Genomic DNA, 27773 nt, shown 5'->3' with positions numbered 1-27773 from the left:
TTTCAAAGGTGGTCGATTTCCACCATTTTCATCTGAAGGGAAACCTCCAAAGAAGGTAAGTAAGGGTTCCAAAGATTTGACCCTTTGCAGGGTGTTTCGCAGAAAGACTTGCTGTGATGTAGGTCAGACGTATCCCGCTTTGCTGTCTGTTAGGAGACTGGCTTCAACTGGGGAGGCAAGCCAAGAATGTTTGCAATTATGGGAATTACTGGAATGTTCCATCTGTGATCCCCAGATTGGTGTTCAGCCTGGAATTCCTCTTATATGCTCTTCTTTTTGTGGGAGAGTCTATCAAGCTTGCGCTAATGCTTACTTCTCCATGGATGTGAAAACACAGGTGGGTGTGTAATCACACGACTTCTAAATTTGGAAATTCATCTAAGGGCATGGTTATGCTGCTGTAAGATTCTTTCTGATCTGTATGGTATGGAAATCTTGTACTTAGTTATCAGATTACATTATGTTTCACTGTTAATTACTTGAAGTGAAATGTATCATTCACAGGGACAAGAGTTATTGTAGTAACTGTTGCTTTCTGAGTTCCCCTAAGTTCAGTTACTGAGAACCAGTGACACTGATACTCTATGTTTTGTGGATATAATATATTAAGAAAAGACTGAATTTTAAACTTTTTTTCTTTTCAATGCTTGACATAATCAGTATCATGATTGGGTTTCTGCCTGTCAGGTTCTAGCACCATGTGGAGTAAATGACTTTGTTTGCGGTAAAGCTGCTGAATGGGTCTCCAATGGCACAGAGCTCTGCCTCTCTGCTGGTTTTGCCGTTAAACCATCAGAAGATGCATACATTGGTACAGAAGAGGCATCTTGCTATGGTGGTAGAGCCAGTCTTGATTCTATTGCTGAGTCGTGGAGGGCTTCACATTCTGACTTGCCCCCGAAAGCTGGGAACTTGGGGGTTTTAAAAGATTTCCAGCAGTGGATGCAGGAAATGCCTTTCAGTGAAAAAGTTTCTTGGGCAGTGGGAGGGATGGTTCTTACTGCAGGGTTGTTGTTTTTGAGGTTGGAACACTTTCTCATTTCCTTCTTTATATTATCAAAGTTTCATAGTCTGCTTGTTGGCTTTATTTTTTTAATAAATTTTTTATTTTGTTAGATGATCATTTCCATAGTATCCAAAAATAGAATATTAATTCAAAGCACATTATATATAGCACTAATGGATCCAGATGGGGAAAATGGGATTACGTAATTAGGATTGTAGCCGTAAATTTTGATAAAATTTTCCCTCAAGCGAGCACTAATATCTTTACACCTGTGTTGAACGTGGACACTAAAAATTCAGTAATTATTGTTGAAATTTGTCTTAAAAGACAGAGGTTTGGTTGGAGAAGTGGCTGGTTTTGTTGGAGATATGTTTTTTGGCAATAAGGACCTCTGGTGTTTGGGTGAGAACTGAGAAAGTGAGAAGTCCTGAGATCACATTCTTTTACTCACTTGTTGGAGTAAGTTGATGCCAGCTGTTGAACCTGGTGAGCTCTAGCATAACTTACCATTGTACAACGGGACCAAACTAGAGGCATAACCGATTGAGTCTTTATTCTTTTTCTCTGGGCAATAAATTAAATGTCAAATTTGTTTCTTTGTGAAGTCAATAAGTTGGAGAAGCGGATAAATTATAGAATTATGTCACAAACGTATAGGATAGCAGACACCTTTCTCTTAACTGGCTTTCCATTGTGCGTTATTCCATTTATTTTTTTTTATCTGTCCTATTGTTATATGGCTATAGGATTGGGTTTTCTAATACCATTGTGTTAGTGTTGTTGTTTAATGAAATATATGTATAACCTTGCAGCAAAAGGAAAAGTTATAGCCAGCGCCAGAGGCTAGCAGCTATTCAACGAACAGCTAGGAAGCTGGAAGGCAAGATGAACCAGAAATCTCCTGATAGTCAAGGGAATAGGAAGGGAAATCGAAGATGAATGCCTTGTTGAATGTAAGTTTGACAATGTGTTAATTTATGTTATAGTTGAATGATAAAACTATTGTCGTGATGTGAATTAGTTTGTCATTCTTTTCCTTTTTTTTCTTATTGGAAAAAGCAGATTTAATCAGCCCGAGAATTGTTTATCCAAGTACTTGGAATTGGTAGTCTGGAATTTGTAGGAATCCAGATAAATAATTAGTAGGAATCCTCATCTAATCTCCAATTCAATTTTAGATTTTTAGTCAGGAATTGGTAGGAATCCAGATAAATAATTTTCTTCATTTTCTACTTCTGAACAATAGTTCTTAATACATACACATGCGACATGTTTTACAGCTCCAGATCCAAACTAGCAGCTATGATTCTGGCATCTACCAAGGTCTTCATTGCTTCACAACATTTATTGACCAACAAACTCTGATTGTGGACGTGGAAAAGAGATACAAGGGTGATATTTATGTGCCATTGTACAAGAACGTTTATGGTAAACATGATGAGTTTCATACCAAAGAATTTTCTTGATGTGAGATAAAGTAGCTCTTTGCCAACCTTTTTGAAGAATTTGCTTAGATACCGACAGTATGTAGGTTAATTGAATTACATTTCCCAATGCTACTGTCATGGTTTTAATTTTGGGTTGACAATGAAGTCTTGATCTGTGTTGCAATCTTTCGATGGCACGCTAAAGCTTGGTTCATAAGAAAATGCTGGTATGCATGAGTTATATAGCATTCTGCACTTACCCAAACCAATGCATTTTGGTGGTAATTGGGTTTGCTTTCTCTTACTTGTGTTCAGAAGTGATAGGCATGGTGTTATGCTCTATATAAAGATATAAAACTCAGCAGCCAACTTAATGAGTTATGTAGTCTGGACAAACTAGTAATCAGTGGATCCATTCAAACAGCGTGTAAGATTAATTACATAATTGGTTGCAGTAGGATGCAAACTGCACAGCAGAAACAAACTTGTGGACTTCCCATGTGGGATTTGAGTGGAGTCCACAGGTTTGGGGTATCTGATGATTCCATCACCATTTTTTACCTGAGATCAACAACTTGACCCCTGCACCTTCCAGAGTCCAGACGGTGCAAGTGTGAAACTTACTGGCAATTGCTACACCCATTCAAATGAGAAATTTTTGTTCAATGTATGGTAGTCTCTTTCAAGCCTGAACCACAACCTGGTTGCTTGATTTTATTAAACATGGGACATGTTATTTACAGGTTGTGCAAGAAAACTTGAATCAAAAGCAAGTTGCTTGAAAACGTACAATCTGATGCAAGCCATGCTGCCGGCAAATGAATTTATTTATTTATTTTTTTTTATTTTTTTTTTTGGGATGGGTAATAGGTAAACAAGAGGACTTACATGAGCAAACCACGGTATTCAGTACAAACTCAACAAAAATCAAGGCGGGCTATTCTCATTCGGTAGATAGCATATGCTAATGAGCGGTAACAGGAAGTTATAGAATGGGGTTCCGTGTGAAATTTTCAGCTCCTAACCAGAAGATAGCCAGTGCTTTTGATTTACAGAATTTCCCTCTACTAATCTGCATTGCAAATTGAATCGTCTGCTACTTTAATAAGGGAATACGTTTCTCATCTTGTAAGATTGCACCGTAACAGAGTTCAATCTGTTGCATGAGGTGAGCTTGCTCTATCTCCTATTCAAAACTGGAAATCTCCAAATGCCTTTGTCCCATATCAGATATTTCCAATTTTAGGAGGCTGTTTAGACAGACAAGAAAAGGCTCAGATGGTTTCCACTATGAAATTCTCAAGAGGAAAAAAAGGTCAATCATGCCATGTTAGACAAGGCAGGCAAAAGATAATTATCTTAAATGATAACCTTCTTAAGGGGCAATTTCGAACTGCTTGCTGATGCAGCTGGCTTCAATATCTCAAAGGAACATACAAGAGATTCATCAACACTCAATAAAGCACCAGCATTGTCAAACTCCCCCCCATAATTTGGCGCTGAAAATATTGTGACTAATCTTCGTTTAGCAAAGAACTCGTATCCATCTTCCACCACCTGCAATTTAACATAAAATTTTAGTATGGAATGGATTTAGTGATTACTGTGTTCTCGAGTCCTGATACAATAAAACACCTGTTGTTGTGGTTGAAGTTGTTCTGAGTGTCTGTCACACAAAATGATGGCTAAAGTTACCTATTACCAACCACCAAAATGAGGGAACATCTGTCATAATCTTTTGATCGTTTAGTAGGGTTAAAGGCTAATGTGATACAGTACATTTTCAGTTTTGAACACTTTATAATAAAGGAATCTCTCATTAGATTAAAAGATTGCTTGCCAGAAAGTTCAAGCAATAGAAAACAAAACCATAGAAGGGGACCCCGCATGGTAAGTTTTCCATAAAAAATGGTCCAAGTTTAGATTAGCCTTTTGTGACCAACATCTATGAGAGACATCTCCCATCATGATCTACTTCTTTCCACCTACAAGGCCTCCTTATGGATTATTTGCAGGCAAGGGTCCCGCCCTACCTCAAATCTAGGGGACTATAACAAGAAAATTGAAGAAAACAAATGCGTGGAAGCTAAGAACAACTTGTATTGGCTGCAAAGGAATACAACTAAGCATATTTTATTCGTAGTAAGCTAGCTTATAAAAGAATTGGTTACCTGATGACCTCGGCAAATGAGATCAAGGTCATTCTTATCCAAAAACTCCGCAACACGGTCAGGTCCAAAGGTACATGAAACACCTCGATCACTGTCTGACCAGCCCTCAACCTTGGCATCAGGATCAGACCAGAGCAGATCACAAAGAAGACCACTATCAGGAATTTCAGTGGGCCTCTGAATTTCCCTTATTTGGTCCACTTTCTCCAACTCTGGAGATAGGCCGCCATGCATACACAGTATCTTCTCATCAATGAGTGCAGCCACAGGCAAACAATTAAAGCAGTCAGTAAATATTTTCCAAAGCCTAACGTTGAATCTTCTTTTACACTCATCATAAAACCCATATATCCGATTGATCTTTGCATCCTCATGATTTCCCCTCAAGAGAGAAATTTTGTCAGGATATCTGATTTTGTAGGCCAGAAGCAGACATATGGTCTCCAAACTTTGTTTCCCTCGATCAACATAATCTCCAAGAAAGAGGTAGTTGCAAGAAGGAGGGAAGCCACCATACTCAAATAGCCTCAGGAGGTCTTGATATTGTCCATGTATATCACCTGTAACAAGCCAAAAATATCAAACATAAAGGCACAGAGGGAGGAATAAGGAGATAAATAATATATGTACTTCTCTTTTTCTTTTTGCATTTAAAATATGGTTAGTCCCTGCTGTCCTTTACAATCAGCAGTAATAAAGTTTAGGAGTTCAGGTAGTAATTTCCTTGAAATTATCTAAATTATTCAATAAATGAAATGGTTCATTGACAATCAATGAAGAAATTGACAGTTAACTTCTTTGTGTTGCCTCAACGACAAATAATTTTTTGTATATGGCCATTAAAAATTCAAAAGTAGTTCAGAACTAATCATGTTGATTTCCTTCAGCATCTTGGATCTTTGCACTTATGGCTAAACACAGGCTCCATCTGTGCCAAAGGAGTAAGAGCCAATCAATTTGACCCAACAAAATATCAAAGCAAGCACTTGAAATTTTGGAATTGTTTATTCCTGTGGCAACTTTCTGAAGGAAAAATAAGACTCAAACAATAGTAGAAATTCTCCATCATCAACGGTTGATTCTACACATTGCGTCCACGCAACCAAATCCAAATGTGGGGAGGAAAAATTGAAATATATAATGGTGATTATCAAGAACTAACCTTGACACTTACCATACCAATCTTCTTCATCAATTATCAAATAGAATAACCAATAAAATCGACCTTCACCCTACAATACCAAGCTACAACTACAATGCCTTCCACAATTAAAATGCAATTGTGAGATCATAAAATAGCCAATCATGCATAGCAATTCTCATTCCATACAAATTACGAAACTAGATTATATACTTCCCATGTCCCTTGTCAACCAACCAAAAATTCCTAAAAAAAAAAAAAAGATTAAAAGGCACATACAATATCAAATTATGGCCTAATAAGATTAACCAACATCAAGCTATTACATTAGGAGGGGAAAAAAGGTGCTGACCACAGATGCGAATGGGAGCTTTTATCTGAAGGAGATTAGGCTGAGAGAGGAAGATTTGGCGTGCATTAACACATAATTGACGGATCTCTCCCTCAGATAGCTGCACCTGCTTGCCTCCTCTTCCATCCAATAGCCTCCTGATTATATCATCCAATACTCCCTTATCCATCATTCCCTCCATTGTCATCTTCATCATCTTTTAATCTCCAAATCAAAACCCAAATCTATTTAAGTTCTTCACTCGAGAATAAAAAGAAAAGACAAGGAATATAAAAGGCTATCTATTGATAGAGAGAAAAATGAACGGCTGGAAACAAGCAAACCCAGAATAAATTAAGCAATGAAACTGTGAAATAAAGAGCCAAATTGTACAGAAAGAAGTTAAAAGAAAGGTATGTGGGTCAAATAGATTGAAATAAATCAAGAAAGATCAATTCTTTTAAGAGACAAGAGAAAGAAGATCAGATGGGCATCTAGAAGATGAAAATAGAGAAGAAGGGTATGTAAAAATCAAGAGAAAGAAGGATTTTTTAAATAGAAAATGAAGAGAAGAGAAGGAAACAATAATGGATATGGCTTGTCATTTTCCTTATGAATCTTTCTCTCTCTAAAAAAGCTATTTTTTGTGCCACCGGCTGCCAAGAAGATTCAATAGGGAGTTTGAAACCTTCAGATGCACGGGAGAGAGAGAGAGAGAGAGAGAGCTAAAGTGCTCAGGCAGTTGAGAAGACAAAACCGCGTCTTTTGAAAAGTCTGTTAATACGTGTGCTGCAAGTGCCCATCATGTCTTATTATTATTATTATTTTATGCTTTCCAATCATAGCATGCCACAATAGTGAGTCCTATGCCACGTTTGGTTAATTTAGCAGTAGCACTACAGTACCATATTTTTTTTTCAAAATTTTTAATAGTATTTTTTAATTTTATTTTGCATTTTCCAAATTCTTTCCCTTTATTTTTTTTTTAGAAACAAATTCCTTCCCTTTAGAAAAGAACATACTGTGATCAAACCTTCATGTTCATGTTTATAATCTAATCTACGAATATGCATTTGGGTAAAATTTTTTCTTAAATAATGTAACAATTTTAATTTAGAATTTTCATAATTATTTATTTCCTAAGTTAAATTAAAGTTGAACAATTGAGAATTTGCCCTTTTTGGGGGGGGGCCAGAGAATTATTTAATTTATAAGATGTTGATTTTTTCATGAGGGTTAATTCTTTGATTAAAATGAGCATGAGGTCACAAATTAGCAGCAAAAAAAATCCATAAGAAAAGGTAAAACAGTAGAAGAAATCGGGAATTTGAGGGGCATGCATTATGGCTTTGCTTTTTTTTACTATTTATTGGATATTACTTAATTAAAATCCATGGCTTTAGATTGTGTTCTTAGTTATTAGTGTTTTGAGAGTTTTACTATTATTTTAAATATCTTTCATTTTTTAAAAGTTGGGATTTCTAAATCAAGAAACTTGTACAAAATAAAAATCTTTCTCTGTAATCAACCAACTTTAAAGACTTTGATGGTATTGATTACAACTTAATAATAGTTATTAGAAGAAATAGTTAGTGATATAATATATTGTAGTTCACTGTTAGTTTAGCGTAGTTACTAAATAGTATCAAATTTGTTAGTAAGCAGTTATTCAATTCAGCAAGTAGCTAGAATCTTCTAGTTTCTTCTTGCATGTATATAAACATGTACAGACGATAGGGTTGGCAATTCAGTTTGATGGGTCGTGTTCGTGTCGTGTCAACACGCGACACGAATATAATTAAGGTCGATACGAACACGACACGATTAACAAATCGTGTCAAAAATTTAAACACGAACACGACCCTTTTATTATACGAGTTACATGATACGACATGATTAATATTAAATTGTATTAGGTGTATTCAACACGACACGACTCATTTAATACGAAATAATCCATTTAACACGGTTTGACACGACTTAACCCATTTAACACGCTACATAAGTCGGTTCATGGGTCATAGTGGGTCACGGGTCAATACGTGATACGAATATTAAATCGTGTCATAAACGTGTCAAGTCGGGTTAGCGGGTTAACCTGTGACATGACACGATTATAACCGTATCATAAATGGGTCGACACGAATTCGACACGAACACGAATAAACCTAACCCAAACCCTATATTTTCGTATCGTGTTCGCCGGTCGTGTCCAAAATTGCCACTCCTAACAGACGGTTATTTCAATTAGAAAAATGAGAATATTATTTCCTCTCCAATCTTCTTAGTTTTCTTCCTCTATACTTTGTTCATCTCTATTTTGTTGTTCTTCGTTCATGGTATCAGAGCCACGTTCCTGTGGCATTTGAAGGATTATTGCTAAATACAGATCTATGGAGCAAAAGATTTAATCACAAGTTCAGATCAGCCATGGAGATGGTGTTCTTGCATGTTTTTCCACTACGACTAATCAGATAGAAGATCTTTACAGTCTCCAGAGTTCAAATCATCTCGATATGACTCAGGTAAGTGCTTCTTTGATTGGATCTAACCACTTGTCATGGAACAACAATCTGTCAAATGTGATCCAGCGAGAAATTGACAAGTATATGAAGAGAAAGATGGTTATGGAGTCAAGTTCAACCAGCTACTCTAATTTTACAGGTAATGAATCGAATTGGTGTCTTTTTAGCAAAGATGATAATGCTATTGGTACCTGGATAGTAGATACTTGTGTATATGCTCAGACAAATCCTTATTTTCTCACATAGACAAATCCAATACCGTTTCACCTGTATGTTACCTGATGGTACCAAACAACCCGTTACACACATAGTTATTGTTTCCTTACACCCCAAAATGACCCTAACAAATGTATTATATGTTCCTTCCTTCAAGTATAACCTCATCTCTATTAGCAAATTATTGCAAACCACTAACCACTAACATAATAGTTTTTTTCTTCCCATCAAAACATATTCTGCAAGATCAATGGAGTAAGAAGACAATAGCTACTGGAAGAGAATATGCTAGGCTATACGTACTTGATGCTTCTTCATTTTCTTATGCTTTTCCTTCATTTCCTATTTCTAATAAGCAATGTAATTCTGTACATTCCAACAGGTCATCCTGTAATTTGTGGCATGTGTAATAACAAAAAAAAAAAAAAAAGAATTGAGAGGTGACAGTGGCGTGTAACAGTGGGCTACACCCACTGTTAACTGCTGCTACTGCAGCAATTTTAAAAAAAAAAATTGAATTTTTTTTCTCTCTCTCTCTCTCTCTCTCTCCCTCTCTCTTTCTCCCCCACCACCACCACTCTCCCCCTCACTTTCTCCCTCTCGTTTTCCCTCTAGCCGGCCAACACCAGCGCCTGCAAGGAGCCGATGGGACTCCCCCACCTCAGGACGACGTCAGGCAGCGGCAGCCACAGCAGCAAGCGGCGGGGAGGAAGAGAGAGAGAGAGAGAGAGAAATTCAGGTCATTTTTCGGCCAATTCCGGCCACCAACACCGGCGATTCAAGCTGCCATCAACTCCCCACTAACCTAGTTCCATTTTTTGACCAGCCATGCCCGGAATGATGAAGTTTCCGACAAGAAACGAAGAGAGAGAAAGAAGAGACAGAAAGTGGCAGCAGTGGCTTTCCGGCCATTTTCCCGGTGATCCGATTGTCAGATCAAAAAATTTGAGACCACCAATGGACTCAGGACAGCGAAATCTTAGAGATAGGATCGGTCCCGCTCTGATCGGACACCATTTGAAAAAACATCTGACAAAAGATTGCTTGGTGAGATTTTCAAACTTTTTCGATTCTCAAAATTTAAAAATAATTTTATGATAATTATTAACAAAATTTGGAATTAATTTAGGTACAATCAAATCGAGGATAGCTCACCGGCGCCGGGAAGGCATTTTCAGCCAGATCCGGCTGTCTGACGGCTTGTCTCAGAACATGATCAATATTATAGTCAATCCTAGCATTTTTAGATGTTCTGGACACGTTCCAAGTGTCAGGTTTGACATAGGTAAACCCGAACTCTATATTGCTCAATTTTTGCCTTGTACTGAGTTAGAATAAAATTTATAAAATATTCGTGGATGATCAGAAAACTATGATTCTTTTTGCAATAGCCTTATAATATTGTTAACGACCGCGGAGCAAGTTTATAGAATTTTTAAAGTTAATTTGGATAGTTTTTGAAAAATATTAGTTTTGAAGTCTTATAATTTAGTTGTCTGATGTTGTGATTATTGCCTAGTTTGGAGGGCCAAGGAGAGGCTATATAATGATGATGAGATATGGGTTGAGTTTAGAAGTGTTATTTGAACTATTTTACAGGTTGAGTATGTCCTAGATATAGGGAAAATGCTGCCAAATTTTTGACATAAATTAGGATGTGTTTGCCTCTTTATATTTATTTTTAATTGAATTAACACTAATAAATTCACAATAAAATTATGTAGGTGATCAGGGTTAACCATCTTCCTTCACCCAACCTCTACAATCGTCTCTGGTGTACTGTGAGTAAAATATTAACTTTAATTATAATTTCAATATTATTATATATTCAGGCATGCCCATGCATCACTTATAAATATGTATATATGTAGTTAAACACTAGGTACATTTTATATTGCATTCTTAATTGATGAAATGCCATGGATGTTGTTTATTGTAATTTGGAGCAGCCTGCGTGCATTGGCGTGCATGTGGTGTGTGGTATTGGATATGGATACGACGGGTAGATGCGGCTTGAGAGACACTCGCTGGGACCCGGTTCTTTATGGATAAGCCGAGGTAGGCACAGCTCGAGATGATCTTGCTGGCCCCCGCATTTGATTTATTAAGCAAAAGTTTGACTTGAGAGACACTCGCTAGCAGAGGTTAGATTAAGAGAGCTGTATAGGGGATCAGCTCCCATATATGTACTGTTTGAATATTATATGGGTGTGTGAGTACTCCAAATTTACCTTTTTGCTGATATGATGTGATTTGTATGAAAACTATGAAGGTGTTGCATTCCACTCTTTAGGATGCATTAACTTTTGATAGCTATAGAAATTGTACTTAAAATTAGTATTTTACTCTCTGAGTCGAACGCTCACTCTTGTTCACCCTATTTTTTTTTCAGGCTACAGGAGGGGACCTTTTTCATAATAACCTGCTTCTTTTCTCACAGTTATTAATAATTACTTAATTGTATTATTATTCTCTAAATTTGTAATTTAGAACTCCGCATGTACTAACAATAGCGTTAATCTTGTTAGGGACTGTATGAATTTAAGTTGTTGTGTAACTGTACCAAAATTTTTTATGGTTTTTAAATAGTTTGTAAATGATGTAACAGGATTGAGCTGGGCTCCCCTAATTTTAGTTTCTGATAATTATTGAGTTAAGTTGGCCCGAAATAAAATTATAATAGTTTAATTTAAATTATTTTATATGCATGTTGGGCCTAAATTATGGGTTGGTCATGAGTTTGGGAATAGTAAGGCTTACTACGGGCCTTGGGGGTTTTATGCCGGTCCAGATCCTAGTGCCAGTCCGACCCATAGGTTGGGTCATGACAAATGTGGTATCAGAGCTTAGGCTTTAGGTTCATGGGAAAGTTTATACCTAGAGTTGTCACATGCGGAGTATAGGATTCTGTTTCGTCTTCTTCTGTAATTCCTTGCTTCTAGATTCTGCGTTATTCCTCGGTTAGTATAAGAGTGCTTCAGTTTAGCACCTCGGTTTTGTGAAGTACATGGTGATGTGAAATAGATTTAGCAGACGTGTTGAGGTCTGCCATGGAAATACGTACTCCAAGAAATACTATATTTTTGTCAGTATGGGTTTAAGTGGTGTGCCTATCTGGTGCAAGGCATGAGTACATAAAAGTGAGTCTTGAAAGTACAGTTGCCCTAGATAAGGGTGAGGATACCACTGCTGGCAGTCATCAGTGGATGACCCAGTCAGAGTAAGTTTATGATATCAGTAGATTCAAGAGTGATAAGAGATTGGGAGACCTAGTCTGTCAGGACGTATCGTAGTAACTATATAATATTCTCAATGTTTGCTCTATAAGCTGCAGATTACAGTACCGATATGGAATTATTGTGTAGAGCTGCATGCATTCCCATGGTGCTCCATAATGAGGGTGTTGCAGACAGTCTCTGTTTTGGTACAGTTATGCTAGAACATAGTTCTATTACTGCAAAAGAGTTTGGAAATCCTAGGTAGAGATTTAAAACTCTAGAGCTAGAATATCGAAGGGTCACAGTTGTAAGGTAGCTAGAGTCAGTGACTCAGTTACCCTAGAATGAGCTACAGTTACATCAGGAATTGCTAAAAGACTAGAGGTTTCAGTATAGTCATAAATTAAAGGTAACACCTATAGGGTGAGGCCATTTGGTCTTTTATATGGGGTCTTAGATAGTTTTGGCATTGCAATGGGCCTTTTGCCTAAAGTTTAGTGAAAAACAGTATCTTCGTTGTGTAGCAGCAGGGCGCAGGGTACGATTTTTCTCCCCTAAAGGAGACAGGATGCTATGGATGATGTTCATAGCTAGTAAAACGATGCTTTATGGGGTTTGCAGTATAATAAGATAGTAGATAACCAGATGTGGTTGTGGCAAGGTGGTAGATGTAGTACATTTTTCGCAGTTAGTTATGACGTAAAGCGGTCTTATTCTTTCAAGAGAGATAGGGGTTTATTACTAATGATGGTGATCAATAAAATAGTGCCCCAGATGGGATTGTAGAGTGTGGTAGAGAGTAGTTAGCTCGGGTATACTAGAGAGGGTACAAGTTCTATTATATGAACCATAAATTATCAGATTATGATGGATGTAAAGCCTCTGAATTGAATGACGGGTTTGGGTGCTTAGTATCTTAAGTTTTGGTTAATTGAGTAAACATGGAAAAAAATAAAATAAAAAAAAATAATAATAAAATAAATAATAAATAAATAAATAAAATAAAATTACTGCAGAATCAGTTCTCGAGGTAGTAAGGGTATTATGGAGGCTAAAGGATAAGAATAGAAATCACGCAATAAATGTATAATTGCAATTTCTTGAGTTCCTTCCTAACTTTATATTGTTCAAAACAATAGTATAATCTAATTATAATAGTGTTAAAGAGTAATAAATTAGCGAAGATAAATCAGAAGGCCAGTGGATAGAGAAAGTGCAGAATGAAAATTTAGATAATTAATTGCGGATGCAACATAATCTAAATGCCAGTGGAAGTACTAGCTAGAGTGGTCAAAGGACCAAATCTGAGTAGCACATATATGTGATAACCTGGTAGAGACTCTGAAAGATATAGTTAGCAAGTACAGCTGTCATGTTAGGAAGAAGAATGGAACCAGGGATAGAATAGTCAAGTTCTATTTTGGGTAAGATAAAAGAAATAAATGAAAGGACAACCTAAAGGGTGTAGAATAAAAGGAACAAAGTTAAGATATAGGGTAGGCTAAGTGTTATTCTTGGCAAGGTGAATGACAAGGATGGAGAACCCAAAATGGGACCACATTAGTGAGAATAGTGATGGAGGTATGGTAATGTGATACTCATAGCATGATGAGTTGAGGTAGTGCCAGGGGCTAGAATATAGAGCTTGGAGTTGCATGATTGGATCATACTCTATCTATTCCGTATTCCTAAAGTGAAGTGGATAGCAATGGGGCAAGATTGCTTTAACTTATTAACAGTATCAAGAAGGTTAGGCAAGGGATACAATAATAATGAGCAAAAGCTAGAAGGTGTGCGATGGTATTGTGAACTATCTAATTAGGCAGAGAAAGAAAATTAGTAAGTAGTAAGTTGAGTAAAAGTCAATCTAATGGATCAAATAGGTATGATGAGAGGAAAGAATGATAGACAATGACACATAGGCTTTACGTTAGACAAACACCAGATCTTTGGACCGCATTTTCAGCCAGATTTGGCTGCTCGACGGTCCGTCTCAGAACATGGTTGATATTATAGTCAATCCTAGCATTTTCAGATGTTCTGGATGCATTCCAGGTGTCAGATTTGACATAGGTAAACTCGAACTCTACATTGCTTAATTTTTGCCTTGTACTGAGTTAGAATAAAATTTATAAAATATTTGTGGATGATCAAAAAATTATGATTCTTTTTGCAGCAACCTTATAATATTGTTAAGGACGGTAGGGCAAGTTTATAGAATTTTTAAAGTTAATTTGGATAGTTTTTGAAAAATATTAATTTTAAAGTCTTATAATTTAGTTGTCTGATGTTGTGTTTATTGCCTGGTTTGGAGGGCTCAGGAGGGGTCATATAATGATGAAGAAATATGAATTGAGTTTAGAAGTATTATTTGAACTATTTTACAGGTTGGGTATATCCTAGGTATAGGAGAAACTCTATCGAATTTTCGGTATAAATTAGAATGTGTTTGCCTCTTTAAATTTATTTTTAATTGAATTAACACTAATAAATTCACAATATAATTAAGTAGGTGATCAGGGTTAACCATCTTCCTTCACCCAACCTCTACAGTTGTCTCTGATGTACTGTGAGTAAAATATCAATTTTAATTATAATTTTAATATTATTATATGTTCAGACATGCTCATGCATCATTTATAAATATGTATCTATGTAGTTAAACACTAGATACGTTTTATATTGCATTCTTAATTGATGAAGAGCCATGAATGTTATTTATGGTAATTTGAAGTAGTGTGTGTGTGTTGGCATACGTGTGGTGTATGGTATTGAATATGGATAGGACGGGTAGACGCGGCTTGAGAGACACTCGCTGGGACCTGGTCCTTTATGGATAAGTCAGGGTAGGCACGGCTCGAGATGATTTTGCTGGCCCCGGCATTTGGTTTATCTAGCGAAAGTCCGACTTGAGAGACACTCGCTGGCAGATGTTGGATTAAGAGAGCTGTATAGGGGATCAGCTCCCTTATATGTACTGTTTGAATATTATATGGGTGCGTGAGTGCTCCAAATTACCTTTTTGCTGTTATGATGTGATTTGTATGAAAACTATGAAGGTGTTGCATTCCACTCTTTAGGATGCATTAGCTTTACATAGCTGTAAAAATTGTACTTAAAATTAGTATTTTACTCTCTGAGTCGAACGCTCACTCCTGTTCACCCTATTTTTTTTTCTAGGCTACAGGAGGAGATCTTTTTCAGAATAACCTGCTTCTTTTCTCGTAGGTTATCAATAATTACTTAATTGTATTATTATTCTCTAAATTTGTAATTTAGAACTTCGCATGTACTAGCAGTAGCATTAATCTTATTAGGGACTGTATGAATTTAAGTTTTTGTATAACTGTACCAAAAATTTTTATGATTTTTAAATAGTTTGTAAATGATGTAACAGGGCTGGGCTAGGCTCCCCTAATTTTAGTTTCTGATAATTATTGGGTTAAGTTGGTCCAAAATAACATTATAATATTTTAATTTAAATTATTTTGTATGCATGTTGGGCCTAAATTGTGGGCCTGGTCATGAGTTTGGGAACAGTAAGGCTTACTACGGGCCTTGGGGGCTTTATACCGGCCCAGGTCCTAGTGCCAGTCCGGCCCATAGGTTGGGTCATGACAGCATGCACATCTAGGTCATGTTGCATATCAAACATTACTCAAGATCCCTAGTATTGATGTTACTCTTTCAGAGTCTCTACTATGTGAAATTTGCCCATTGCCTAAACAGCAATATTTGCCGTTCCCAAACAGTGTTATTTCTAGTAAGATTGCATTTGAATTGATTCATATAGACCTCTGGGGGCCCTATCATGTGTCATCACTTACTGGTGTAGAGTATATTTTAACAATTGTAGATGATTTTAACAGGGCAACATGGACCTTCCTACTAAGGGATAAAACTCAAACCTTCACACATCTTAACATGTTCCTAAATCTAGTTGATACTCAATTCCAGTAAAAGGTCAAATCTATTCGTTTAGATAACGGTTCAGAATTTGCTAATTTCTCTTGCCAATCTTTATTTCAGAATCGTGGAATTCTTCATCAAAGGTTATGTCCTCACACCCCTCAACAAAACGGGGTGGTAGAACGCAAGCATAAACACCTATTACAGGTTACTAGAGCTTTGCTATTCCAGTCAAATCTTCCAAATACATTCTAGGGTGAGGCTATACTTACTGCCACATATTTGATAAACTGATTGCCATCTTCTGTTTTAAATTGGAAGTCACCCTTTGAACTTTTATATCATAAGCCACCATATTATCATCACCTTAAAACTTTTGGATGTTTGTGTCTTGCAACCAACACCAAACCCCATAAAAACAAGTTTGAACCCCAAGTTATCAAATGCTTGTTTCTTGGTTATGCCTCGGGTCATAAAGCATAAAAGGTTTATGATATTAATTCCAAACAGATGTTTGTTTCCCGTGATGTTATTTTTCATGAATCTGTTTTTCCATATAACCATCATATTACTTCACGTGATTCATCAAAACATGTTACATTACCTCTTGTTCCCATTCATTTACAAACTGAGTCTTCTTATGAGATTGATTTTCATTCATCAACACCACAAATGTCATTTGCTCATAATCATACTCATCATTTTGCTCCCAATTCACCCACTTCTTTGCATCATGAGTCTTGTGATCAAGCTGTTTCTTCACATCATTCTTCGCCTTCAAGAATCACAAGAGCTATGTCAAAACCAACATGGCTACAAGATTTTGTAGCACAAGTCACGTATGATAACTCTTCTATAGCTTTTTCTCCTGATCAATATAATCCTGCCTGTATGTTTTTCCCATTTAACCGTTTTGTTTCAACTCCTTCGTTTAATCCCACTTATCTTGCTTTTATGGCTAAAATATCAACTATAAAGGAACCACAGTCTTATCATCAAGCTAAAAATGATACTAATTGGATTCAAGCCATGATGCATTAGAACGAAATAATACTTGGTGATTAACTGATCTTCCATCAAACATGAAACCCATAGCTTCAAAGTAGGTTTATCGAGTTAAATACAAACAAGGCGATCGTGGATGATTTAAAGCACGGCTAGTAGCCAAAGGCTACAATCAAGTAGAGGGAATTGATTATGTGGATAGTTTTTCTCCAGTGGCAAAAATTGTTACAGTCCGGGTATTTCTTGCCATTGCCATAGCTAAACAATGGCCCATTCACCAACTCAATATAAATAATGCTTATCTTCATGGTTATATCGATGAAGACCTGTATATGTGATGCACATATTTTGCATAGTCATTTAGGTCTAATTTCACAATCATTTTATTTGGTTATTAGTCATTTTTAGCTAATTTCATTAGTTATTTAGTTAGTTTTCCATAATTGTCAACTTTGGATTAATTTGTAATTTTTGCTTTGTTTTGTAGGAAAAATGGTGTTTTTGAAGGACTAAAGAGAATTTTGCCATTGAGGAGTGTCTTCTACAGCAAAAAGATGCCAAAAGCAAGTTTTCAAGCTAAAATATGCATAGACCAAACTGTGCATAACTTGCCGCATAAGCTATGCGCTCGCATAAGGAGGAAGAACACTGCTCAGAACCAAATTAAATGTGCATAAGGAGATCGCATAGCTTATGCACATTCTCACCTCCCTTATGCAGATTCACGAAATTGTGCATAACCTATGCACCAAGTCATGCAACCGCATAAGTGACCCGTAACCAGCTGAATCGCATAAGGGATCAGCATAACTTATGCATCCACTTATGCATCCCATAAAGAGTTCATTAATGAGTCAAGAAGATTCCTTAATGTATTCCTCCTAGAACATACTATTTTAGGGCTCCATGTCAGAAAAATGCTATATATAGTCCCATTTTCTCATTTTAGAGGGAGGCAAGGAGCAAAGAAAGAAAGGAGGAGGCTAAGCAGAATTTGAGGAGTCATTTTCACCTTCCACAACATTTTTAACCAAGATTTGCATTTCTTCCTACCTTTACATTTTTCCAAATTTCTAGAGTTTAATTACTAACTTCTTATATTAAATTAAATCTTTAATTCCATATAAACTCAAAATAGCTTGTAATCATAATTGATACTGAGTAGTTTACTTTTGATTCTCGAGTAAGGGTTGTAATATTTGAGATATTTTGTGGATTTTGATTGGGTAATCCATATTTTGTGGTCTTAATGAGTTTTATTCATTTCTTGTATGCTTAATGACATGCTTAATGTAGGATCCCATTGAGTAATGTTCTTAATCCATGGTTGAAGAAACGAAAGGAGTAGGCCTTGTGATAGATAATCATGAATTTGGTCTTAATTTACTTAGACCTAGAAATAGGCTAAGGATTAAGAGGATTCACAGATTAATTAAGGAACTTAATGGGTCTTAATTAATTCTAACTCCACGAAAGTAGGATTAGTTTGATTAAGGCACTCTTTGTCTCACTCGAAAGGGAATTCAAAGGATTTAAGAATTAATCTCCTTAAAACTCATAAGTTTCATAAGATTGGACAACCAATTTAAAATCCCAAAATAGCTCGAATATGAAACCCCTAACTCAGGAATCATCTTTTTACCATTGTTAATTTCTAATCGAATTTAATCATTTGCCAATTTAAATATTGCCATATCTGAACTTGCTTATTTCTATTTGATGCAATTTTAGTTTAATTAATACATTTTTGAATAGAATATTAATTTTGCACATTTAGATTTCATACTCCATTACCCATTAATTCATCATTTTAATCTCATAAATACTTCAATTTAGTCAACTTTTATATCGAAAATTCAATCATTAACACAACTCCTCGTGGGATCGATATTTTTCTATACTACTTGTACGACCCGTGCACTTGCGGTTGGGACGCATCAAGTTTTTGGCGCCGTTGCCGGGGAGTTGTTTGTTTAAGATTGAATTCTTGATTATTTTAGTTGTTTTTAGTTTTATCTTTTCTATCTTTTCATTTTGTGTTTGTTTGTTCTTTTTCAGGTACTTTAATCTTTTATGAGAAGAGCTAGAAGCTCAAGTGACACAACCTTACTGTTTAATCCTGAAATTGAGAAATTTTGTAAGGCCAACAAGAAAGAAACCAGAAGAAGGAAGGAAGCTTCGAGAGAAACTGAATTAGAAGCAGATATGGCTGATGAAAGAATTAGAATTGGTGTTGGTAATGCTGGAAATGGTCAAAACAATGAAAATGAAGCCCAAGGGGAAGAAGTTGTTAATGCAAACGTGCCTAGGGGAAGTATGATGGATCATGCTTTTCCTCGTTTTGATGACTTGAGAGAGAGCATAGCAAGACCAAGGATTGATGCGAACAGTTACAAAATGGATTTTGGAGTTCTTCAAATGATCCAAAACTCTCAATTTGGAGGACATCCTTCTGAAAATCCACACACACACCTGAAGAAGTTTGCTATGATTTGCGACATGCAAAAACAACCTGGAGTGTCTGATGATGCAGCAAGATTGAAGCTATTCCCATTCTCTTTGAAAGATAGAGCATTGGATTGGCTTGATTCTTTACCTCACAACTCCATTACAAATTGGGAGCAACTAACTGATGCATTTCTTGCACAATATTTTCCACCTGGAAAAACTCAAGAGCTGAGGAATCAAATGACAGCTTTCAGACCAAGAGAAGATGAAACTCTCTATGAATCATGGATGAGATGGAAGGAATTAGAGAGACAATGTCCACATCATGCCATTCCTAAATGGATGATAAACCAGAATTTTTACACAAACGTCACTCCTGCTATCAGAGGAATCATTGATGCTCAAACAGGAGGAGAATTTATTATAAAGCATGAAGATGAAGCTTATGAGTTATTAGAGAAAATTGCAAAGAATACTCATCTTTGGAGTAGTCCAAGAGGACCAGCTCCAACTCGTAAAAGGCAAGTCTTGGAATGTATGATCTTGATCCATTCAACATGATTAATGCAAAGTTTGATGCACTTACAAATGTCCTTGCTAAGAAGATGGAAGATTTGAGTATGTTGGTTAGTTCAACATCATCACCGGAAGTTCACAACAAGTGGCTTATGCAGAGGAAACTACCACCGTGGAGTAGATTATGGAGAACAAGCAAAGATATGTTGGTAATTATGGAAACAAGCAAATGGGGAATCCTTATTCTCAAACTTACAATCCAAATTGGAGGAATCATCCCAACTTTTCATGGGGCAATCAGCAAAATCAAGTTCAAAATCGAATTTTCAACCACAACAATGAGTCAAGTTCCATATCAGAAAATAGGTAACCATTGCCCAATTTTCAGCAGAAAAATATGAACCCTCCACCAAAACAAAGAAGAACGAAATTCCACCATCAAGCTTTATTGCAACAGATTCTTGCCAACCAAAATAAGCATGATGAGGAGATGAGAGAGGTGAAAGCAAGGCTGGAACAAATGCAAACACACAAATGTATCGCCGAAAACCAGATTGCACAACAAGCATCTTCCTCAAGTGCCAAATCTTTTGGAAAGCTTCCAAGTCAACCGAAAATCCAAGAGAGCATTGTCAAGCTATTACCTTAAGAAGTGGTAAAGTTATAAATGATGAGAAGAGTGAAAACAGTGAGAAGAGAGAAAATGAAAAAGGAACTGATGAGAGTGAAAAACAAGAAAGTGCAGAAAAATGGAAGGAGAAATTTGAAGAAAAAGAAGAGAAATATATACCTCCTGAGCCCTACAAGCCACAACTTCCCTTTCCACAAAGATTTCACAAAGCCAAGCTTGATAGGCAATTTGGGAAGTTCTTAGAGGTTTTGAAGAAACTTTACATAAATGTGCCTTTTGTTGATGCTCTTTCACAAATGCCCTCTTATGCAAAATTCTTGAAAGAAATTCTCTCAAACAAGAGAAAACTTGAAGATGATGAAACTGTAGCTTTGACAGAAGAATGTAGTGCTATCCTCCAAAGGAAACTTCCTCCAAAGCTTAAGGATCCAGGGAGTTTTTCAATTCCATGCCACATTGGAGAGTCTTGTTCTACAAAAGCTCTATGTGATTTAGGGGCCAGTGTTAGCCTTATGCCCCTTTCTATCTATGAGAAGCTCAACATGGGAGATCTAAAGCCAACCCACATTTCTCTTCAGTTAGCTGACAGAACAATCAAGTATCCTGAAGGGATTTTGGAGAATGTGCCCCTGAAGGTTGGAAAGTTCTATATACCTGTTGACTTTGTCATCTTGGACATGGAGGAAGATTCCAATATTCCAATTATATTGGGGAGACCCTTTCTAGCTACAGCAGGAGCATTGATTGATGTGAAAGGAGAAAAGCTTACTCTTAGGGTTGGTGAAGAGCAATTAATTTTCAATATTAATAACTCTATGAAGAAGCATCATTCTGAAGCTGATACTTGCTTGAGAGTTGATATTATTGATAAGCTGGTTGAAGAACACTTCAGAAAGAAATATCCAGAAGATCCACTTGAAAATTGTTTGGTTCATGGAGGAGGCATAGACTATGACAACCCTCATGAAGCTGCATATACTCAACACTTAGAGGGAAGTCCACCATTCATTTCTGCTCCAGTTTTTCAACTCATACAAAAGGAAAAAGCAGAATTTAAGCAATCATCATTCAAGGAAGAAGATGCACCTAAGGTAGAACTTAAGCAACTTCCTTCTCAGCTCAGGTATGAATTTCTTGGCACTAATAACACTTATCCAGTAATTGTAAATGCAAACTTGAGTACTTTAGAAGTTGATAAGTTGTTAAGAGTGTTGAGAAAATTTAGGAAAGTTTTGGGATACACCATAGATGACATTAAGGGAATAAGCCCACACTTTTGCATGCATAGAATCAGTTTGGAAGAAAATTGTAAACCATCTATTGAACATCAAAGGAGGTTAAACCCAAATATGAAAGAAGTTGTTAAAAGGGAAATTTTGAAGTTGCTTGATGCAGGGATCATATATCCCATCTCGCATAAAGATTTGGGTGAGCCCAGTACATGTTGTCCCAAAAAAGGGTGGAATGACAGTGGTCAAAAATGAAAATAATGAATTAATTCCCACTAGAACGGTGACTAGTTGGCGAATGTGCATAGATTACAGAAAATTAAATGTTGCCACTAGAAAAGATCATTTTCCACTTCCCTTCATTGATCAAATGTTGGAAAGACTAGCTAGGCATTCTTACTTTTGCTATTTAGATGGATATTCAGGTTTTTTTCAAATCCCTATCCATCCAAATGATCAAGAGAAAACCACTTTTACTTGTCCATATGGAACCTTTGCTTATAGAAGGATGCCATTTGGGTTGTGTAATGCACCAGCCACTTTTCAGAGGTGCATGATGGCAATCTTCTCAGATTTCATTGAAGACATAATGGAGGTTTTTATGGACGATTTTTCTATTTATGGATCTTCATTTGATATATGCTTGGCTAACCTTTCTAAAATTTTGCAGCGATGTGCAGATACTGACCTTGTGTTAAACTGGGAAAAGTGTCATTTCATGGTTCAGGAAGGGATAGTGCTTGGACATTTGGTGTCTAACAGAGGAATAGAGGTTGATAAAGCCAAAGTTGAAGTGATAGAGAAGATGGCTCCTCCTACCAATGTCAAGGGAATTCGAAGTTTCCTAGGACATGCCGGGTTCTACAGACGCTTTATTAAGGATTTTTCTAAAATAGCTAAACCTTTGTCTAATTTGTTAAGTAATGACACACCATTTGAATTTGACCAAGAGTGTTTGGATGCCTTTTGCAGGTTGAAGCAAGCTCATCATCGCACCAATCATGCAACCACCGATTGGAGCCTACCTTTTGAAATTATGTGTGATGCTAGCAACTATGCAATTGGGGCTGTTCTTGGTCAAAGAAAGGACAAAAAGGCTTATGCTATTTATTATGCTAGTAGAACACTGGATGAGGCTCAAACAAATTATGCAACAACTGAAAAGGAATTTTTGGCAATTGTCTTTGCATTGGAAAAGTTCAGACCTTACATTATTGACTCAAAGGTAGTTATATTTTCAGATCATGCACCATCGTGTATTTGCTCAGAAAAGGAGGCCAAACCGAGGCTCATTAGGTGGATTCTGATGCTACAAGAGTTTGATTTGGAGATTAGAGATAAGAAGGGAGCTGAAAATGTAGTTGCTGATAATCTTAGTAGGTTGAAATTGGATGGTGAAGAATTGGATGAAATCCCTATTGATGAGTTTTTCTTGGATGACCAACTTTTCTCTCTTGTTGCTAAACTACCTTGGTATGCACTTTGTGAATTATCTATCTTGTGGAGTTTTACCTCTAGGTATGACATGGCAACAAAAGAAAAAGTTCTTGCATGAGGTGAAGTTTTATAGATGGGATGACCCTTTACTCTTTAGGAGATGTTGTGATGGTCTAATTAGAAGATGTATTCCTGAAGAGGAAATCCAGAGTATTTTGCATCATTGTCATGCTTCTGATTATGGAGGACATTTTGGCATCTCTAAGACAGCTAGTAAAATTTTGCAAGCTGGATTCTGTTTGCCAAATCTTGATAAGGATGTGAGGAAATTTGTGTTGGATTGTGATAAATGTCAAAGGAGTGGAAATTTGTCAAAAAGAGATCAAATGCCCCTGAATAATATTCTTGAAGTGGAATTATTTGATGTTTGGGGAATAGATTTTATGGGGCCATTCCCTCCTTCATATGGTAATAGATACATCTTAGTTGGGGTTGACTATGTGTCAAAGTGGGTGGAAGCTATTGCAACTCCAACTAATGATGCTAGAGTGGTAGTAAAATTTTTGAAAAAATATGACATGAGCCGAGTTGGAGCTCATAGGCCTATATTTAGATAATGGGGTTCACATTTTTGTAATAATCAATTTGAGAGCTTAATGAGCAAGAATGCTGTAGTTCACAAGATAGCTACTCCATACCATCCTCAAACTTCGTGACAAGTTGAAATTTCTAACAGAGAGCTCAAGCATATTTTGGAGAAAACAGTGAACAATTCTAGGAAAGATTGGTCTATCAAACTAGATGATGCTTTATGGGCATATAGGACTGCCTACAAAACCCCTATAGGAACTACTCCCTTTAGGTTGGTGTATGGTAAGTCTTGTCATTTACCTGTGGAGCTAGAACATAGAGCATATTGGGCCATTCAAACCTTGAATTTTGATCTTAAGCAAGCTGGTGAGAAAAGGTTGTTACAACTTAATGAGCTTGAGGAATTGAGGATGGATGCTTATGAAAGTGCCCGTATTTATAAAGAAAGAACTAAAGTTTGGCATGATAAGCATCTGAGGAAAAAGGAATTCAAAGAAGGTGATTCAGTTTTGTTGTTCAACTCAAGATTGAAATTGTTCCCTGGAAAACTCAAGTCAAGGTGGACTGGTCCATATAGAGTTTCTAAGGTTTTCCCTTATGGAGCAATAGAAATTTGGAGTGAAAAATCTGGGAATTTTAAGGTCAATGGGCATAGATTGAAACATTACATAACTGGAGACCCAATACTAGGAGCAAGCTGTTACAAGCTCTCCAATCCCTCACCTCTTTTCAGTAAAATTCATGAAGAGTCCAGCTAAGGACTATAAATTAGCTCTCTTGGGAGGCATCCCAAGTCCTTTTATTTTGCTTTTGTTGATTTACTTTCATTTTCATTAATTTTGTTTTTATCTTAAATCTCCCCAAATTCAATTTTTGACATTGTTAAATTTTGTCTCTTGTAGATGTAATTCACTGAAGAAAGGCTGGTGAACTGTTGGGAAAGTAATTCTTAACTTGAAAAAAATTTTTTGTCCTTCAAAGGAACTGATAAGTTTTTGCTGCATAACCTGTGCAGGAGCTGCAGTCTTGTTTATGCAGAGGAATGTACATTCTGCAGCAAAAAGGGTGTCTGCAGCAAAATGGCTTATGTTTTTGATGAGGCTGGATGTATTTAAATGGAGGAAGGTTGGTGAACTGCTGAAAGCTGCAATCTGGTTATTGCAAAGGAAAACTAAGTACATTCTGCAGAGCAGAAAAATAGAATCTGCAGCAGATCACTTGTGTTTTTGGTGAGGTTGGGTGAATAATTTTCTAATATTTGTGCTTCAAATGATATTATGGTGGTAAGTGAGTCATTTTTGCAGTTTCGAGCTCCTTTGGGGTTGTAGGATTCAAGGTAGAAATGTTGCATTTTTCTTGGCAAATCTTGGAGACTTCATTTCATCATGTGTGGTTAGATGCAACTTCATACAGATTTTTTTTATGGAGTTTTATGTACTGAATGTTGATTTGCAGAATTTGAGTCAAAATGGCATAGCTCTCAAAGGTCTTTTACGTAAAATCCATTTTTACATGCTTGTGTGATGCACTTTTGATGAACTTTGAATATATTGATGTGTTTTTGATGAAAATTTCTCATGGTATGTGTTTCCTAGAATTATATTTCATCATTCTCGGGTATTTTTCACACTTGCAATTCATGTTCTATTGCATTCTTGATTTTGTTGAATTGCGCATAAGCAACTGCATAGCTTATGCAATCCTGCATAACCAAAATTCTTGCCATTTTTCACCTTTATTGCAAGTGCATAAGGAGAGTGCATAGCTTATGCAACTCTGCATAACCTCATTTTGTCAAATTTCATATCTGTTAAAACTTGCATAAGGTGAGTGCATGACTTATGCACTTCTGCATAACTTCAAATCCTTCATTTTCTCTCTCTGCCGAAACTTGCATAAGGTGAGTGCATGACTTATGCACTTCTGCATAACCAAAAATCCAAAACTCCAATTCTGCCGAAGGGTGCATAAGCAGAGTGCATAACCTATGCACTTCTGCATGACCAGAAACCCAGAAAAATCATTCTTGTCGAGGGGTGCATAAGGAAGGTGCATAAGTTATGCACTTCCGCATAACCAAGAACTCCAAAAATACAACCTTGCCGAGACCTGCATAAGCAATGTGCATAACCTATGCACATCTGCATAACCAGAAATCAGAAAATCCCAAAAGTTGCCGAGACCTGCATAAGCAATGTGCATAGCCTATGCACTTCTGCATAACCAAAATTCTGAATTTCAAAACCTGCCGCAGAGTGCATAAGCAGAGTGCATAGCTTATGCACATCTGCATGACCCAATTTTCTGAAAAAACCACTTTTGCCGAGAGATGCATAAGGGGAGTGCATAACTTATGCACTCCCGCATGACTTCGCTCTTCACCATTTCAGGGTCACCGAAACATGCATAAGGACAGTGCATAACCTATGCACTTGTGCATAAGCATTTCTCTGAAATTTAAATCCTTTTGAAACATGTACAAAAGAGTGCACAGTTATGCATAAATCATTTTCCCCTTATGCGCTCCTACAACCCGATTCAAATTCATTTTCAAAGAAAGAACATTCCCACCATCTCCACTTCCCGACTCTTGAACCCCACGACCGCCTCTTCAACCTTCATTCTTTCCCGCATTCTCGCCGTCTCTCTCCCATCTTCTCCACCAGCATTCTCATCACGAAAACCCTACATCCCCCGACATGTCCATTTCCCCCTATCTATTCTCCAATCGACCATGGATTCCCCTCCACATTCCCGCCCCGCCTCTCCTCTCGAAGTCTCTCCATTGTCTTCGATACACCAACCCTCCAATCCTACACCAAAAATTACACCACAACCACCTCCACCAACCACATACAAACGCAAAATTAGGTCTAAATCTGCGACCCATGTCCTCTGCTCCTCCTCCGTCCCAAACGCAAAGACCCACCCACCCCATTTTCTGAGCCACCTCCTAAAAAGCCAAAAGCTCCAGCCTCTACACCTTCTTCCAAGAAAAGACAATTTCAGCACCCCATTTGTATCAAAGTTACCTGGCCTCTCCTCGATACAATTCAAAAGCCGCTTTCAAAAGACTCAAAGATAGAAGGGTACAACCTACTAGGTATATATCTGTGATGCTCTACAATCTCTGGGTTTATTTGACAATGTAGTTGCATTTCTTGACGGTATGGGTTGGATGTAATTTGTGCATAAGCAAGAGGTAGTTTATCCAATTCTAGTTTTGGAGTTTATTTCTTCATTCTCTGCTACCCTCAACTTGCATGATGTAGACCATAAGCCAATTATAACATTTAGATGCTTGGGGCAAAATAGAGTCATCATTGGATCAATTTCATAGCATTTTTGGTTTTGCAATTGATGGGTTCTTTAGAGTACCACATACCGGAGTAGAGGTAGCCAATAAGGGCATCCGAATCTGCCCAATTTTGGAGAATCATAACAAACCAACCCCAAACCTTCTCTCTGGTAGGTCCAAAACATCCCAAATCCTTGACCCGCACTTAGGTTTATTCATAGGTGATGGCTAGCACCATGTTGGGCAGAGGGACTAGTTCTGGTGCTGTGGGCAAATCTGAACTATTTATGTTATGGTGTGCATTTCACAAAGTTAGGGTGTCTCCAGGTTACTTTTGTTGCGAACATGTGCTGCATATTGCAACCAAATCCATTGGTGACATTGTTTTGGGTGGACTCATTATCACATAGCCAAGCATTTTGGCTTTAATCCTGCAGAGCACTCAATCCCAAAGACTTGAGGACACTTCCTATTTTGATGTCTGCACACTTAACCAAAACAGGTTCCATTTATCATATTTTGATATCAGCACCTCAGAGCGTAAACCGAGCCTATTGCACAACCGTAAACCCAACCTTTCACACCACCCCACAAAGACCCTACTACACCTACCCCACCCTCTCGCCTACTCAGACACTCCACTACCTGCTCAACCCATTCCTCCTACAAATGAA

The 27773-nt window shown here is 37.0% G+C and overlaps 2 protein-coding genes and 1 non-coding gene across 3 annotated transcripts; 1 reads left to right on the top strand and 2 right to left on the bottom strand.

The window, feature by feature from the left end:
* Positions 1–16: 16 nt before the first annotated feature.
* On the top strand, positions 17–2619 carry LOC131177644 (folate-binding protein 1-like; the record flags this gene model as incomplete). Its single annotated transcript, XM_058142713.1, is given in 4 exon segments — positions 17–337; positions 688–1022; positions 1819–1959; positions 2287–2619. Coding segments are annotated over 3 exon segments (783 nt in total), but the record flags the coding sequence as incomplete, so codon positions are not given.
* A 469-nt stretch (positions 2620–3088) lies between these two features.
* On the bottom strand, positions 3089–6795 carry LOC110639280 (serine/threonine-protein phosphatase PP1). Its single transcript, XM_021790162.2, has 4 exons — positions 6098–6795; positions 4605–5164; positions 3805–3990; positions 3089–3683 (listed from the first exon to the last, which is right to left on the bottom strand). Exons 1-4 carry the CDS (start codon positions 6291–6293, stop codon positions 3660–3662), a joined length of 966 nt encoding a protein of 321 aa, XP_021645854.1. The 5' UTR covers positions 6294–6795; the 3' UTR covers positions 3089–3659.
* A 12827-nt stretch (positions 6796–19622) lies between these two features.
* LOC131177716 (small nucleolar RNA R71) lies at positions 19623–19729 on the bottom strand. The gene has a single exon (XR_009147051.1). It is a non-coding gene; the product is annotated as a small nucleolar RNA R71 (small nucleolar RNA).
* Positions 19730–27773: the final 8044 nt, after the last annotated feature.

This window comes from Hevea brasiliensis, unplaced genomic scaffold, assembly GCF_030052815.1.
Source record: "Hevea brasiliensis isolate MT/VB/25A 57/8 unplaced genomic scaffold, ASM3005281v1 Scaf7, whole genome shotgun sequence".
NCBI classification, from domain to species: domain Eukaryota; kingdom Viridiplantae; phylum Streptophyta; class Magnoliopsida; order Malpighiales; family Euphorbiaceae; genus Hevea; species Hevea brasiliensis.
Note: the sequence above shows the minus strand (reverse complement) of the source record. Positions and strands in the feature narration are given on the sequence as shown.